Genomic DNA, 17002 nt, shown 5'->3' with positions numbered 1-17002 from the left:
CCCCCCCCCCCTTTCCAGGAGAAAAAAATTATAAAACAAATGGATGTCATCTTGGGCCTTTCTGCAGTTCTGCCCAACTTCTACAGCTGGCCCACCCCCAGGCTGCCACGCCTCTCCCCTGCAACCCAAGCAGCCTCTACAAGTGGGTAGCCTGGGAGCCCTCCTTCCCCAGCCTCCATCCTCAGCGCCTTCCACCTCCGGGCTTTTCTTTCCTTCCCTCCTCCTGCATACAGCATCCTGGCAGATCAGAGCTGGGAGGACATGCAGGAAGCATTCCCTCCAGCCTTCTTCCCAATTTACAGATGACGAAACAGGCCTGCAGTGGACAGCAGCTTTGCCTGAGAGAGACAAAGCCCAGTGCCTTCCTATCAGCTGCCCTTCCCTTCTCCCCAAGGGCACCCTCCACTTGCCCAAGCAGTCGAGGCCTCACCTCCTTCCCCAGCCCGAGGTGCCGAAGTCTCGGCTCTAGAGAGAACATAAGCTCCCCGCAAGTCTGCCAGAGGTCCCTGACTTCTTTTGGATGCTGCTGCGCGGCCTCACTCCCCAGGATCACACGTTCCAGCTTCTCCTGTGGGGGAAAGGAGGTCACTGGCTTGATCATGCTCCCCTCAAACCTGCCCTCCAGATCCCCCACCTGTGCCCAATCTCTTTTGCCTCAGAGTGTGGTCCAGGGTCCAGCGCTGGCTGGGCCTGAGAAGTGTCAAGCCTCGGGCGCACCACAAATCTGCCAAATTGGATGCTGCACTTTGACATTACCAGGTGACTTGTACAGGCATTAAGGTCTGACAAGCCCTAGTGTATGAGGTGCATCTGCCCCAACAAGGCTCTAACCTCACAGTCCCTAAAAGGGATGCCCTGGACCCAGGCTCCTCCCCTGTTCTCTGTGATGACCAGTGGGCTCCTTTCTTGCAAGCACCTACTCGTTCATGCTTCCACACCCTGCTCTTCCTTGACCCTCAGATCTGCAAGGCTTTTCCTTTGTATGTGTATGTAGCACAGGGCAAGGCTGGGTGACACCCCGGGTTACACAGTGTGGCAGTGACAAGGCCAAGGTTCTGCTCAGCCCTGGACTCCAGCTGGGGCTCCTTTAGCTATCTATGCCACGCACACCCCACTGGCACCCTGCTTCCCACCTTTCCCAAACCTCCTTCAGCTCACCTTGGGCAGGTTGGGAACAAATTTGGTGTCGCCGAAGGATTTGTAGTTGCCCATATTGGAGTAGACCCCAGCGGCATAGACCAGGAACGCCTGAGGGGGAGATGGTATCACATCAGAAACCTGGGACACACAGCCCTCCCACTGTAGGGAAGTCCCTGCCTGGGACCTGACATGACAAGCACATGTGGTACAGCCAGCATGGGTGAGGCTGGGAAATCTAGGGGCAGGACCTAGAGCCTGGGGAGCCCCAGTCTGGCTCCAAGTTACTTTCACAGACCAATTTCACATCCCTGTGGTCCAGCCATGCTGGTCTCCAAAGTTCAACAACACCCAGTCACCCATCCACCTTTGCTTCCTCTCAGCCACTTATGGCCTTTATGTCATTTAAAGCCCAGTCCCAACACCACCTCCTTCTCTAGAAAGCTTATTCTCAGCTTCCAACCTGTCAGGCAGCGGGCACCGGAAGAATCAATTGTCAAAGCCAGGTAGCCTCAAACATCTTTCTAGGCTATGTTTCTTTGCTGGCCCCAATCTAGTCTCACTTTCTCAGCACAAAGAACTCAATCTTCCTTTTTCTGGTGGTGTTTATGGGGAATCTCCTTTCCCCCAGTTCCAGTGCGTATGTAGGCTGTCTTGGCCAGTCAGAAAAATCACCTTCTCTGGCTATAAGGATGAGCATAAGGCTTCAGCTGGCCAATAAGCTCTAACCAGGAAACTTGCCATTGGTGAACAGTTTCCTCTTATCAGCCCTGGAAATCCTGGAGTGAGGAAAGAAAGCAGAGCTGAGAGATGAAGACTGCACCCTGATGGTAGCACTGAGCCCCTGAATATAGCCATACCTGAAGCTTCCTCTGGACTTTGCAATTATTCGAACCAGTAATTCTTTCATTGAAGCTACTTTGAGGTGAGTTTCTGCTACTGACAAACAAAAGAATCCTACTAAAAATAGTAGCAATTGGGTAGCACCTTCCCATTTATAAACATACCCACAGACTAGCTCTTTTAATGAGAAGAACACAGCCTGGAAATGCAGGGTTCAAAAAAGCTAGAAGAAACAGCACCTCAGTTCAGAGATAAGCAATCCAATCCCTTTATTTAATATATAGAAAAACAGATTATATTCTTGTTCATTCTTAGTGTTGGAATATAACTCAGAGAAGCTTTTTTAGGAAAATTTAACAGAATCAGTTGATAATAAATGTACACAGCCTTCAACCCCGCAATTCTGCCTCCAGAAATAGATCTTTCTCACACATGTGCACAAGAATGCTCACCATGGCACTGTTTGTAAGAAAACCCAGGAACAATCTAAAAGTCCAGCAATTTAAAAAAAAGACTAAATTGATTATAGTGTACACTGTTGTAGAATGCTTCAAAGCCAATAGAAGAATGAGGTAGCCAGGTGCAGTGGTATGCACCTGTACTCCCAGTTACCTGGAAGGCTAAGGCAGGAGGATAGCAATTTTGAGGCCAGCCCGAGTAACTTAGAGACACTATCTCAAAACAAAAAATTAAAAGGGCAGGGATATAGCTCAATGGTAGACAGCTTGCCTAGCATGTACAAGACTCTGGGTTCAATCCCTAATACTGGAAAAAAAAAAAAAAGAAGTGGATTAATATGTACCCATGGAAGTTCTCCAAGACACAGCATTCATGAAAAAAGCAGTACACAGAAGGTGACAAAGAGCATGATCTCATTTATGTGAAAGAGAAAATAAGGATGTGAAAGCTGTGCACATACAGGTATAGGCATGCAAAACACAGACACCAGCCACAATGGTCACCTCTGGAGAGGCAAGAGAAAGAGCAATCTTTGTGTTTTATTCTGGGCCCTTTTGCATTGCTGCAATGCTCTAAGAATCCATGTATTACTTGGCCAATAAATCTATAAACAAACAAAAACCAAAAGACAGGCAGAACATTTTACCCACTGCCAGAACTGGTTCAGAACTCAGACTGCCCAATTTCTAGCCTTGACTCCTTCCTACTTCAAGGTAAGTGATGGCTGCTCACTCAAGGTAAGTAGGCACTGTTCTAAGTGATTCATTACAACATTAAGAGGTACAGGCAACCCATTTGCACTTTTTTTTTTTTTTTAACAGATGAGAAGACTGAGGTTCCAAGGAGAGGAGGCTCCTGAGTTTATAACATTTGGTTTAATCCTCTCCCTGCATCTTGGTTCCTCACACCCAGAAGCCACTCAGGAAATTAGGGCTGGCCTGGGTGAACTGACCTGATATTCCTCCTCGGTAAGGCCTTCAGCCAGGGCATGTTGGCGCAGTTGGTCAGGGTCCTGGGTGCGGAAGAGGCGGCTGAGGAGAGTGTAGATGTAGGGGGCCTCAGGGGAGGTCTGCAACAGCACAGCCAGGCCTCCGTACCAGGCGGCCCTGGACAGGTGGTGGGCATAGAGGCGCTCTGTGGGTGACAGCAGGTGGAAGGCCTCTCGGCAGTCCAGGCTAGATACGCCGATGTCATTGGGCAGGATGTACTGGGTATCCGCCATGGGCCCTAAAGGAACCATCATCACATCTGTCATTCAGCACACCCTAATAGCACACCTGGCTCTGAACTCCCATGAGTTCTTTTGGCCTCTCAAAAGCTCAGGAGGAAGGGAATACTAGTGGATCAGTATTCATGAGATATGCTGAGACTCAGAAGTGGTTAGTGATTCCCCCAAGGAGATTATAAAGTACATACTGAGCCACACCTAGCCTGTGTTCCCTCAAAGTCTGAATCCAACCACCTAGTTTACAGCTGGAGAAACAAATCCAGACAGGATAGGAATCTTGCCTAATCACACTACAGAGGGGTCAGCATCAGAGAACCTCATTGCTAGACTTCCAGTCCAGGTTCCTCCCTATCTTCTCTCCTTCTCTGACCACCTATGCTCCTTGTTCAGAATAATTACCGCCCCCCACCACCATTGTTCAGAAGGACAGAGGGCCAGCTTTCTAGCTGGAAGCCCCAGATCCCAAGCCCGACATGATCCCAGCCAATTGTTTCTTTTCTGCATCTCTCTTTTCTCCTATTGAAAAGAGGATGACAATAACCCCAACCTCAACCCAAATTAGATAAGGTAGGTCGCCCTGGACAGGATGTACCTACAGAGCAATGACTTCCCACGAACTCTTTTCCTCCCTCATGGCTCCCAGCACTTCGGTTCTCTTCCCTCCACACATGCTCGGCCAGGGAAGTCACAGACGTCCAGAACCCATTGTATATATGGGAAAACTGAAATCTGGCGCGGCCAAACAACTTACCAAAGGTCTCACAGCCCCGTTGGGATCTGGGGGTCTCCCAGCCCAAGGCATTCTCCACTACCCCCTCCCCGACTGAGAATGAGTTTCTAGCCCCACCCCCCACCCCACTCACGAGGCTCCGCCCCAATAGCACGTCCCGCGGGTTCCAAAAGAGATGTTAACTCTTTGCTTCCCGGGACTTTCCTTGGCCTAGGGACCGGAATGGATTTGGAAGGCGTAAATGAAAGGTGGGCAGAAAGGGAGTGATCCTACTCTCGACCCAGCCTGGCTCAGGTCCCCGGAGGATGACACACCGTGACCCCGAAACCGGCACAGCTCCTCACCTGCAGCACTGCGCGGTTCGCAAACTCACTTCCTGCTTCCGGCTCCCCCATTCATTGGAGCTCCGCAAACCCCGCCCCTGCGAGCCAATTCTCTGGCCCCGGAGTCAAGATGGGCGGCGGCACCAGCCAATAGGCGCGCCGAGGCAATCCCCTTCGGCCTGCTCCCCTCACCCCCACCCGCCCAGGCTCTAGGGTGTCTTGCGGCTTGGCCCTGCGGCCTTGGCCTTTTGTCCGTGGGCCAAGCTTGCGCAGGAGCTCAGCATTTCGGTGCCCCGCCTGGCCGCGGCCTGGTCCGTGCAGACAGGGTCCCCGAGCCCGGGCGGGGCTAGCGTGAGTGTCATGGACAGAGCATCAGGGTCCTCACCTCACACACAACCAGGACCCCACCCTTTGGGGTTTCGCCTTCGTCCCCCGACCTCAGTTTTGCAGGTGGAAACCTGCCCACTGGGAGTAATGTGGCTCCCCGGTCCTCATTGGACTCGGGGATCTGGCGGGGAGACTCTTTGGAGACAGCAGAACTCTCGGTCCGGGGAATCGCCCAGGTGGTCCTGCCAGCGCAGGGGCGCGGAGAACGCTCCCCAGTGCTTCACTGCACCGCCACACACCGGCGTGGGCCTGGAGGGAGCCGCTAAACATTTCCAAGTCACGGTTTCCTCAACACAAAAGGGCGAGGGCGGAAAGGGGCTGGCGGTTTCTTGGTGCTTGCCCGGTGCCCGCTAGATGAGAAAGCTTCCAGTGACCCCGGAAGGCAGCCCAGTGCAGAGGCGGTGGGAAGTCCACTCTTACGTATCAGGAGCTAGGGCCTGGGTGGGGCATGAATGTAGAAGTGCCTGGGGCTGGACTTAGGCCAAGTGGGGAGCATGGTGACCGGCTGGGGGGGGGCGGGGCAGGCTGGGGGGTGGAGTCAGGTGGCCTAAGGTCAAATCCGGTTTCTATCACCTAAGGGTTCTGTGACCTTAGGTGGGTCACTTTACCTCACCAAGTTGTGGCTTCATCAGCTGGAAAACTGGGCTAACTGAAAAACCACTTCTAGGATGTTGTAGGCTTCAGTGAATGCCGACTGGGCAGTACTGCCCCCTAGAGTTGTGTGCATGCAAATGGGGGTGTTTGGGGGACTGAAATCTGGTACTCTCTCCTTGAGATACCTGCTTCTAGGCTCAGAGCAGCAACTGCCCATCACAGGAGCCAAGTTTCTCATTTACAAAGATGCACAAGGCTCTGCTTGGCACGACAGTGCTGCTAGCTATTGGCTCTATGACAATTGCCATTATAAGGAGGAGCTCAATAGGAAAGTCATCTTTTCTATAGGAAAGTCATCTTTTCTATAGGAAAGTCACAGGTCTCAATTCTCATTGTTTTTAAAATGATTATAAAATGGATTGATTCAGGTGAAGTCGAATGTACATAGGAGGTAAAGTGGTCCATGGCCACCAGGGGGCTCAGGCAAGCTAAAGAGCCCGGTACACAGGACCCTCAACCAAGCTTTAAAATTCCCATTTGTATGATTGTGGTTAATGGAAGCGCTTAACTGAGGTCTTTTGTCAGTTGCTTGCCATGGAGAATCTCATTTAATTCTTGCAAAACCCCTGAGATAGGATACTACTTTACCCACTGCACAGATGGAAAGACTGAGGCTAAGGGGTTCATTGACTTCCCTAAGGCCATACAGATATTTTCAGGAATCCCTGAACTAGGGCCTAGTCTTATTCAGACCTTCCACCACACTGTCCCTTCCACCTGTCCCCAAAACACATGCATACCCACACTCACACAGAACTGTCTACTCACTGGAGTCATGCTCATCCCCTGCCTTGGCCCTTCCCCTGGAGAATGTCAAAGGGATAGGAGAGGAAGCAGTGTTAAGTATGTACTGTAGCACCAGTGCCTTTCAGACATTCACAGCCACTTGATGAGGAAGGGACTGTCATCCTATTTAAATGAGGCTCCAAGATCTGGCAAAGGGCATAGCTGGGGCAAGTTCCGGGCCATCTGACCCCTCCCACCAATACTACAAGTTCTCCCCAGCACCGAGGGTAGTGCCCCTAGCTTTTCTCCCTCCCAGAGTTTGAGACTCCCCACCAAAAATAGAATCAGATTTTTCCCTTTCCTGGTTCCCAACAGGGTCAGAAGAGGGAACAACTGGGGAGAATTGTGTTTCTACTGCTGTAGGGTGGTTTGAAATGCTCCCACACCCACTCCAGCGTCCTTATCTGCTCTCCATCCCATGGTAACTAAGCATTACTTAGCAAGGAAACAAGGATGCAGTCACATCTCCCTCCTCTCACCATGCAAGCATGCCCTCTGTCCTCTTATTAGCCCAGGTCTGGTCTCTCTGGTCCTAGCGAGCTGTGTAGCCCTGAGAAGTTCCCTCCAGGGGAAATTGCACTCCTCCTTTTTGCAGTTCTGGGGACTGAACCCAAGGCCTCTCCACCACTGAGCTACATCCTTAGCAGCTCTTATTTTTTGAGACAGGGTCTTGCTAAGTTGCCCAGGGTGGCCACAAACTTGAGATCTTCCTGCCTTAGCCTCCTGAGTTGTTGGGATTACAGGTGTGCACCACCAAGAATCTGCACTCCTAAAGCTCTGGACTCTCTACTGCACTGGGGATGATACCCAGGTCCTGCCTGCACTCAAAACCTTCTTTTTTCATATCTCCAGAATGTCCTTCTACCTGACTTCCTGGTTGGTCAGGGGGCAACCCTAGCAACACCCCCAGCTCGACCCTTGGTTCACAAGAATAGGTGACCCGTGCTAAGGATGCATAAGGAGTCCAGCTCAGACACGGCCACCAGGGCTCACCAGACCCTAGTCCAGATACCCAAAGCCCCATCCCTCTTTCCTGCCCCCCTGAACACCACGCTCATTGGTCACCAAGCATTTTCCCTGTCCTGCTATGCTGCTCCCTTCACCTGAGCTGCCCTCCCAACTCTGCCCTTCCTCTGGAGAGACTCCCTGTACCTTCTCAGAAGCCTTCAGTTCTTGCTCAGAACACCCCAGCCTGGCTGATGGCCCACTGTATCGGCCTGGGGTGCAGGTGGCCAGCAGGTTGTGGTTGCCAGCTTCTGACACCAGCCTGGGCAGGTCTCTCCTCAGGCAGGGAGCTGGGAAGGAAGGGCCTTGCTCATTGCTGGGACCCTGCATGGGGCTGGGCCATGGACAGTGGATGTCCACTGACCCCTTCTCCAGCCATTTGATGGGACAGACTTGAAAACCACATTCAGTTTAGCCCCACTCACTGAAACAAAGCCACAGTGTCAGGGAGAGGAGCAGCCTCTGCCCCAATGGACAGCTCTGGGTTCAAGTCCTGGCTTGGCCACTTTCTAGCTATGTGACTTGGAGTTTGTGCCTTCATCTCCCTGTGAACGCAAAGGGTAATAACCTCCCTCCCTGGGTTAGTGTGAAGATTAAACAACAAAACCTCCGAGAAGCAGAGCCTGGTGCCTGATGAGTGCTCAATGATCGCAGTTGTTATTATGGTTAGCACAGTGTGGGGCACACGTGGGCACTCAGTGATAGTAGCCCTTGTGTCAGAGCCAATGCTCTGGAGCCGAGAATCCTCTCCCTGCTTTGTTGACTCCTGGCTGTCCACAAATATGGATCCAAATCCTCCATCCAGCGTCTTCCCATCAGCCTGGCCCCATCTCTGCTCTACCCCCATCTGCCCCCTGCAGTCCATGCTCCAGCCCCTAGAATCTGTCACTCTGTTTCCCTACCCCTAGGCTGCACAGAATGTGCAGCACCCTCCCCATCCTATTGGCCTGGAGGAGTCCAAGCCACCATGGAGGCTGAGTTCCCTTGCCTCATTCACTTTCCTGTGGCCAGCAGTGACTCTTCCCCAGCCCTGAGAATTCTGTCATTTGGTAATTTGGTCCACCCTCCACTAGATAGTGAAATCCACCAGGTGGGGAACATGATTATCTCTGCATCCCCAGAGCCACCTGGCACAGACTGTAGCCTGTGGTGGGCATCAGCACATGCCAGCTCCAGCCCGCTGCCCACCTAGTACTCGCTCAGGGCTGGAGGCACTGCGTGCACGCGGGACACGTGGATTTGTCAGGGCAGCTGAGTAGCGAGGTTTATAGGGGAACCCGGCGGGGCAGCATCAGGAAGGACAGATACCTGCTACTGACTTGGCAGGCTCAGGGCACAGCCAGCCTAAGCTGGGGGTCAGGAACCACAGCTCCTTCACTCCCCCAAGGGCACAGTGTAGGCGGCATGATGTGGGATGCCCCTGGAAGGGCAGGGGCATGGGGCTGACTCCCTCCATCAGCCTGGAACAGCACTGGTGCTAAAGCCCTCATCAGTATGACTAGGGTAGAGATCTTGGGGACCTCCTTGGGGACCAGAGCTCAGGGGAGGGTCACAGCCCATCCAGTGTGTCCAGCCAGTGAGCAATGTGCCAACAGGTAGAGTCCCACATGCAGAGCTCCATCTGGGCTGCAGGGGGTGGGAGACCTGGGTGGGCAGGCGGGCACGGCAGCAGAGGCCCCAGGAGCTTAGTCCAGTGGCCCCTGGAAAATGAGACGGACGCAGCCATGTTCACCCGTAAGCCAGGCCCCACAAAAGGGGCAGGCGGCATGGAAAGCATGGGTGCCGTGCGGTAGCGGCGTCTGGGCCCAGTAGCGGGCAGTCTTCTCAGAGCAGACGTGGCCGCAGGGTGCAAAGGCGTGGCTGGGCGGCCCAGGGTCCAGGCAGAGGCCAGCCTCCTGGCCAAGCCACAGGGGCACATAGGGCCCCACAAGGCGGCAGAGAGGACACTCGCGCTCCTGGGGGCCCCGTTCCCGCCGGCAGCCCCAGCCGTGGTAGCCGTGGACATGACCGCAGCGGACGTAGACCCAGGGCTGCTGCTTGTCAGGCGCTGTGCGACCGCGGGCTGGACTGGGGAAGGCCAGGGTGCTGAGGCCCACTGGGCACTGGGGCCGTGCTGCATTGGCCTCCTGCCGCTGGGCCTCCAGCTGCTTCAGCGTGGGTGCCCGCAGCAGCCCTGCCGGAGTGCGCCACAGCAGTGTGGCCCCACACAGGTCGATGAGCGAGCCGTCTTGCAGCACGTTGGATTCATTTTCCACCTGCCAGAGGCAGCAGAAGGGCCTTAGCCTAAGAGGCCCCAGCCCACCATCAGGCAGCCTCACCCCAGACAAGCCCTCTGTCTATCCCACTGACACTCTCTGGATAGGGCACGCTGGGTCAGCAGGGCAGGCTGGGAGGTCATGTGGGAGTGGGAAGGCAGACAGAGGCTCCCTGGGCACTCGCTGTCCCTCACTCTCAGCATAGGCTTTGGTGTCCTCACTGGTCACACCAGGAGGTCGGGACCCAAACAGGGTTTTTCCAAAGCCGTCCCATAATGGCAGAGGCAGAAAACACCTCTTGTGCAGAATGCTACTACTGAGGCCAAATCGGCTGTCCCAGGGTCATGGTTAACAGCAAGGACTCTGGAGTGACCTCGTGGTTCAATAACTCTGTATTCTTAGGAGAGTAGCTTAACCTCTCTGTGTGTCAGTCTCCTTATCCTCAAGGTGGGTTCCAGGTCCCCATCTCAAGTGGGTCTCATGAAGATTAAATGAATTGATCAACGTAAGTACTTGGACCAGAGCTTGGCACACAGCTCGACAAGTGTCTGGATAGTTTGTGTGCATAGATTTTAAAAATGACGCTTATCGGGCTGGGGATATAGTTTGCCCCACAAGCACAAGGCCATGGGTTCAATCCCCAGCACCACACACACACAAAAGATGCTTCCAACCCTCCCAGTAGCATCTCTAGATCAGCCCTGCTTTCCCCTGAGGTCTTCATCTCCTTGGCCAGCATGCTGAAACCTAGGAAGAGCCCTGAGTGGCCACATGCTACCTCTCTCTAGGACTCACTCCCAGCTCTGAACCTTCTTTTTTCTGCTCTGTGCCACGTGGTACTTCCACGTGGCCAGCACTATCAGAACTACTCCAATGGCCGTTTCCCGCTGGGAGAGGATAATAAAGCGAAACCTGTTTGTACGGGACAGACACACTACAAACTGCCAACACTCTAGGCTATAAACTGCTCACACATGGGCCAAGTGTCACCCTCCTAAGAGGGTGTGATTTTTTTAAGCTGCTGGCAGCCTCGCTGCTCTTGGTAGTGCACAGTGTCTCTGTGCAGCTCCACTTCTCATCACCCTAGGGATCTTCAGCACTTCGCAGGCTACACCTGGGGATGCTGGTCTGCTCCTGCCCGTGGGACAAGTGGCATGCGCCAAGAACTCCTGGGGTTCTAGATGGAGCCCACTGGGGCTCCCTCAGGCGTGAGGACAGCAAGTCATCTTTCACCTTGGGCAGGGGGATGGGCAGATTATGCAGGCCTGGGAAGGGCTGTGGGGGAGATGGAGTGGGCCACCTACCAGCTTCCCCCGCTGCTGGGCTGAGCGACTGTCTCGCAGTGTGTACACATTCCCGCAGACAGAGATCTCCCGCCAGACACCTGGGGCCGAGTCTTCTGAGAAGCCTCCCGCAGGGTGCATCACCAGGACCCCATTGGTGGTCAGGCCATCCATCAGGCCATCGGGGGTCCGCCATTTGGCTGCCCGCTCCTGGGACCACATGAGGGATCCGATCACATCCCTGGGTATTCCCAGCTGGCTGTGTACCAGAGGGGCTACGTCTGTACCCCAAGTTCAGAGGTAACCCAGACAGGCCCGCATGACTTGGGCACCACCTGATCTCCCCAACCTCAGGCTGCTGTCTATGGAGTGGGGCTGTAAGCCCTACCTGGGTCATGGTTAGGATGACTGTGGGCGGGTCCATCACTCCAGGGCACGGCACCTCCCCAGCCTCCCCTTAGTTCACTCTCTAATGAAGAGCTGTCCCTGCCTGGGGGTCACTCACTCCAAGGAAGATGTTGCTGGAGGCATCAAAGCCAGCGGCATAGATGCGGGCAGTATAGGGTGGCCTGCGGTCACAGAGGATGCGGCAGGCATAGCGGGAGATGGTGCTCTGGGCAGAAGGGCCCTCTGCAGCCCCTCCTCCAGGGGATGTGTCTGTTACCACAAAGTCTATCATGTTCTCTGTGGAGCGGCCAATCTGCAAGGGAGGGGAAGGCAAGCACAGGGGTTACACGCGCACAGCTGGACTCACAGCTTCCCTCCCCAGCGTCCCAGCAGCTGCTCTGTGTGCAAGGCCACCACACAACGAGGCTGCCAGACAAAGAGGAGGGGACTCCGGGCTCCCAGATAGGGTCTCCATGTCCAACTGGATATGGCTTGAAGTTTCTCCTTCTCTGCCTCCCCCCTCCCACACTCAATAAAAGCTAGTTGGTCTGCTTATAAAACAGTGGAAAAGTGACACCTCTGGTATGGAAGGGCTTCAATATTCACAACAAATAGTGACTTTTTAGTAAGAATTGACTCTAAGCTAAGTATTCTATGTGGAATACCTCAGTGTTATTATCAGTACCACTTACAGTTGGGGAGAGCAAGACCCAGGAGGTTAAAGGACTCTCGCCCAAAGTCATCCCGTGGCGAGTGACGGAGCTGGCATCTGAACCCAGGCATGAGGACTCTCACACCTGCCCACCTGCCCTCTGGACTCGGAAGCCAAATGGCCCCCACTCTGGGCATCACATATCTGTGTCTTGACATGGCAGCTGCCTTGCTATGCCAGTGCAGAGCCGGTAACCCCTGCCAGGACATCCTGCTTCTTCATAGTACAGAACACTGCCTTGTACCCCTCCACCCACAAGGCACCTTCCCATGGCCTTTAGCCCTGTGGCCTCACCTTGGAATGCCTGCAGAGCTCAGAGGCCAGGAGGCTGGTGGAGGGGTTGAGCATACCTGGAACATGTCTGTGTCGCTGTCATGCGTGTACTCCACTATAACTGAGTGGCTCCGGGACAGTGTGTATGAGATGCTGTGCTGGCCTCGGTTACTCAGTGCCTGGTAGGGAGAAAGAAGTCACCTCCCAGGGCATGTGGCCATGAGAGATATAACCTTCTGAGCCAGAAATGAGCTCAGGGCCTGGCAGTGATCCCTGAGGAAGGGAGCTGCATCCTGTGCCAAGGGGACCGCTCAGCAGGTGCTCCTGCAGCCACCCCAAGGATGGACTATGATTCCCATTTTACAGCTGAGGGAGCTGCAGCTCAGGGAGAAGTGACCTGGTTCTGCACAGCTGGAACGAGCAGAGCTGACTTCTACCCCATCCTCCAGGGCCAAGTCTTTCCCTTTGCTACTGTTGTGTAACCATCACATCCCACTCTAGGAGCCTTGGCTTCCTCTAAAATGATCCTTTCCATCCAGTGAATGAGGTCTGGTGGTCAAGGAAACATTTTGCAAACTGTAAAGTCCTGTGCACACTACAAAGGATTTCCCACCATCATCATTTCTCTGGTAGCCACTAGGCTGTGAGTGACAGCACAGTGCACTGCCCTGCTCCACAGGGGCTGTGGGCAGGCCAAGACCTGGGCCTGGGACAGGGTGCTGGGATAAACTGCTTGCCTTGGAGACGAGGGGTGTAGAGATGTGGTGCATGACATCTGGCTTCACTCCATTGGCATGTGGCCGGCGACTCAGTGCAAGGCGGCTTCGCCGACGACCCTTGTCCCCACTTGCCAGACACCCATTGTAGCTGTGGTTGTGGGGATTAAGAAGAAAGGGTTGTAGGAGGAGAGAAAGAAAGAGAAAGTGAGCCCCTGGCAAGACTTGAAGAAAACTGCCAGCTCCAGGCAGGTCCTACCGTCATAAACAAGATCTGGAAGCAACAAAAGCTAGAAGACCCTACAGCAGCAGATTGGCATGTTAGGTGTGTTGTGGGGGGTGTCTTGCATTCAATTAACCAAGTGTTCCTGGATGCCTGAGCCGTGCCTGGACAGGTGCTGGATGCTGGGGTTGTAGAAATGATATATCCAATGATCAGTTTTGTGCTGTCAGTGGAGGGGTCCCCAGCTTCTCAAGGACCCAGGCATCAACTGCCATGACAACATGCCTCTGGGCCCAAGCCAAGCGTACCCAGGTCCAAAGGCAGAAGGAAATTCTGGCCCCAGGATCAGGTTTTTGGAGAGAAAGAACACCTACATAAGGCCATGAAGAACTGGAAAGGATTCACCTGTAGCAAACTATAACTTATTACACCACTACTAGAAAACAAATGGAGGAGATGAATGGATCCACAACGCTACTACCTCCATATCTCCATCCATGTCAAGTTGCCACCTTCCTTTGCAGCTCTTGTCCAGGGGAAATGATGGTGAGAAGCAAAGATGGAGTGAGTCAGACCCTTGATGGCTGCCATGTACTGCTACCTCTGTGTTCCTGGCCCTTCACGTTCTTAATTACCTAATGGAATCTGTGCATTGTCCTGCCAGGCAAGTGTCTTTCTTTCCATTTTATGAATAAGAGAACTGGAGGCTCAGGGAGGTAGAGTGACTTGCCTCAGCCTATAAGTTAAAAAGTCCAGATTTGAGCTCAGGTCTGCCTGACTCCAGACTCGCAGATGTCCTTCTAGATGAAGGACTCAACCTAAGCCAAGGCCCCAAGGCTGGCAGGGTTTGTGAGATCAGGGATTGGTCATTTGGGTTGTAAAGTGTTATCAGGGGATGATGAAGTTGGTAGAAGGGTAAGAATTATATTTCTGAACACTAGGCTAAGAATTATATTTCTGAAGGCAGTCATGGGCAATTAGCTGCCATATACAGCAGGAAGTGATGGGTGATTAGCTGCCATATACAGACAAGGACCACTTGAATCAGAATCTCCTGGTGAGTTTTTTAAAGTCCAGATTCTCTGGCCCTACCTATGGAGATTCTGATTCTGATTCTGACAAGGTGGGCCTGTCAATGTGTGTTTTCAATGCACTTTCCAGTGGCTCTGATGCACAGCCAGTGTGGGGCTTCTCTGCTTTGCAGAGAATAGATGGCTGGTACGGGCCCATCTCATTGGTCTACATTCTCCCCCATCAGTGGCCTTGCCCTCAGATGGAAAACCAGGCCTTTCCTGGGGACATGAAGAGCTGTTATGCTCATGCAAGCACCCTAAGAGGGGCGTTGCTTTTGCCCTTTGGAGTTCTTCCCATGGGGTCAGGGGTGGTCTAGACAGTGGTGGTTTAGGACCCAGGTTCAGGATTCAGGCGGGCCTGGTTAATGGGGCCCATTTTTCAGAACCTACCTTGTAGTTTCATTTTAAAAACTAAATGAGGTAAAACATTTGAAAATTCTTGGCACAGAATTTGGCATAGAAAACAAGCTCTTGATAACTGTTAGCTGTTATTGTTCTTAAGGGAAAAAAAGCCCATTATACATATGTGTCAACAAGCAATAGTCATTATTATTCCTTAATAATCATCATCATGAGGTTAAAGCTTATCAAGTAGTTTCTTCTGGACTGATGACACAGAGAGGCCAAAAGGAGACATGGATTGGGGAGGAAAAAGAGGGATCTGTGCCTAGGGCAGAGCTGAGAAGGAGGTGCAAGAATTCAGGTCAGGCCAAAACCAGGGGGGAAAAAAAAAAAAAGATGAGGTCTGTCCAGCCACCAATTCCAGTTGCTTTCTCTCTCCTGGCTTCAGTTTTCCCATCTGTAGCTTGAGGGTGAGCTGTAGCTTAGTGACAGTCCACTAGACCTAGAGTAAGAAAGACCTGGGTCCAAATCCCAGCCCTGCCACTTACCAGCTGTGTGCCCTTGGGCCAGTCACTTCCCCTCTCTGAGCCTCGGTTTCCTCACCTCCTTCCTCACAGCATCTTTGTGAAGATTGAAATGAAATAATGTCCATGAAAGGGCTTGGCACAGGCCTGCCTCCCAGATCACTTGATACGTGCCGGGCACTGTTCTACATACTTAACAAAAATCATCTCTTTCCTTCCTTCCTTCTTTCCTTGCTTGCTTCTGACAACCCTCTGAGGCAGGGAATATTATCATCCCTGTTTGTAAAATGGGAATGGGAAATGGAGGCACAGGGAGTTCAGCAACTTGCAGAGGCAGAATTGGAATCAAGCAGTTTTGTTGCAGAACCAGAGTTCTTTGCCCCACACAACACATCATAGGTGCTTTGCAGAAGGCAGCAGTTGTTACTTTTTCTCATATGATCAGAAACTTGGGTGGGCTGTCTCAGGAATTTGTGAAAACAGGAAGATAAAATAATATCTATGAATTGAGGTAAGTTTAGTCAATTTTGTCTATCAGCTGGGAAGGAAACAAGGGAAAACAGCAGAAGGCCCTACTTATTGGGAGCTGGGGCCCTCCCTCTGGCTGCTAGGTGCCCATCCCTCCCGGATCAGGGAGGCTCACCCCAGGACGATGAGTTCGCCATACTTGATGGGCTCCTCGCCTGGCTGTGCATCTTCACTGGAAGAAAGGATGCAAGAGCCCTTGTTCCCGGGGTGCTGGAGGTCTGAGGTTCGGGGGGTCCCCACTTCAGGGTTTCCTTCCAGCACCATTCTGGGCAGAGTGAGAGAGAAGAAGAGAGCTTTGAAGCTTCCCACCCCAGTCCCCCTCAATCCCAGCTCCAGTCTGGGGCAAGCCACCTAGGCTAAGGCAGAGTGACCTTTCACACATCTATTGTTATGGCAACGATTCTCCTCTGCCTCCCCTAAACTGCCAAGGGTTGCTGGGACACCAGGGAGGGAGATGAGCAGAATGGAAACAAGAGGGGGAGGTGGCAGAGTTAGAGGTCCCGCATATTTGGTGGGGCCAGAGAAATGGAACAACTTGGTTAGTGGCCAAGATCCCAGTCTGGGCTGTTCTTGGAAGAAGGGCAACCCAGGACTTGGGGGTCTTAACTTGGTCTAAGACTCAATTCCTGGCTTGAGATTTTAGCCCCAAGACCTCTGAGTTACCCTCTGTCAGGTTCTTTGCACCCATCTATCCATCATAATCTTTCTGCCTCTTTGCATGTCTAGGCCTCTGTCCGTCTGTCTGTTTCTCAATGACTCTCTGTCCTCCCAGCACTGTCCTTCCCCCCCATTTCTCTTCCCACCCTCCTCCCCCTCTCCTCCTGTTGCCTACTTCCACCTCACCATCCATCTGCCTCAGTCTCTCCATCTTGACCTCGCCCTGAGGGCAGGCCTCTCGACTCTCCTGGGTGCGCACCCCCACCCTCCCTCAGGTGTCAGCGGTCCCCCAGGCCTCTGGGTCTCTGGAGGCCTGTGGGGGCGGCGCTCCCCCCTCTGGCTCAGGCTGCAGCAGAGCTGTCTCCCGCAGGCAGCCAGTTTGGAAAACATCCCTATGCTGTAGGGACTGCGCTGGGGCAGGCCGGTGCCCGGCGCCCCGGGCGGGCACAATGACTGCCCAGCGCATACGCAGATTCA

The 17002-nt window shown here is 53.3% G+C and overlaps 2 protein-coding genes across 10 annotated transcripts in view; both read right to left on the bottom strand.

The window, feature by feature from the left end:
* The window catches only part of Dpp3 (dipeptidyl peptidase 3), a 21716-nt gene extending 16150 nt beyond the window's left edge, over positions 1-5566 (bottom strand). The window contains exons 1-4 of one of the 8 annotated variants that reach the window (XM_015503158.2): positions 5106-5566; positions 3392-3666; positions 1159-1248; positions 431-568 (exon numbers count right to left, since the gene is read on the bottom strand). In XM_015503158.2, coding sequence (XP_015358644.1) covers positions 431-568; positions 1159-1248; positions 3392-3661 — 498 coding nt within the window. In that variant the 5' untranslated portion in view covers positions 3662-3666; positions 5106-5566. The other 7 variants (XM_015503155.2, XM_015503161.2, XM_048807680.1 and 4 more) reach the window with 7 other exon arrangements.
* A 724-nt stretch (positions 5567-6290) lies between these two features.
* Peli3 (pellino E3 ubiquitin protein ligase family member 3) lies at positions 6291-16168 on the bottom strand. Of its 2 annotated transcripts, XM_015503154.2 has the most exons (7): positions 15984-16168; positions 15365-15436; positions 13200-13329; positions 12540-12641; positions 11596-11790; positions 11112-11300; positions 6291-9807 (listed from the first exon to the last, which is right to left on the bottom strand). In XM_015503154.2, the coding sequence occupies exons 1-7, from the start codon at positions 16130-16132 to the stop codon at positions 9238-9240; spliced, it is 1407 nt and encodes a 468-aa protein (XP_015358640.1). In that variant the 5' UTR covers positions 16133-16168; the 3' UTR covers positions 6291-9237. The 2 variants fall into 2 exon arrangements, with proteins under 2 accessions (XP_015358640.1, XP_048663639.1); XM_048807682.1 differs by lacking the exon at positions 15365-15436.
* Positions 16169-17002: the final 834 nt, after the last annotated feature.

Source organism: Marmota marmota, unplaced genomic scaffold, assembly GCF_001458135.2.
Source record: "Marmota marmota marmota unplaced genomic scaffold, marMar, whole genome shotgun sequence".
NCBI classification, from domain to species: Eukaryota; Metazoa; Chordata; class Mammalia; order Rodentia; family Sciuridae; genus Marmota; species Marmota marmota.
The sequence above is the reverse complement of the archived record's forward strand: the minus strand, read 5'-3'. Positions and strand labels throughout refer to the sequence as shown.

Excerpts from the sequence above, each read along its gene's own strand:
- Peli3 (XM_015503154.2), bottom strand. The coding sequence starts at position 16,132 with ATGGTGCTGGAAGGAAACCCTGAAGTGGGGACCCCCCGAACCTCAGAC. Across the intron at positions 11,791-12,539 it reads GCGACACAGACATGTTCCAG|ATTGGCCGCTCCACAGAGAA; the intron begins GTATGCTCAACC and ends CCTCCCTTGCAG. Across the intron at positions 9,808-11,111 it reads CCCAGCAGCGGGGGAAGCTG|GTGGAAAATGAATCCAACGT; the intron begins GTAGGTGGCCCA and ends TGCCTCTGGCAG.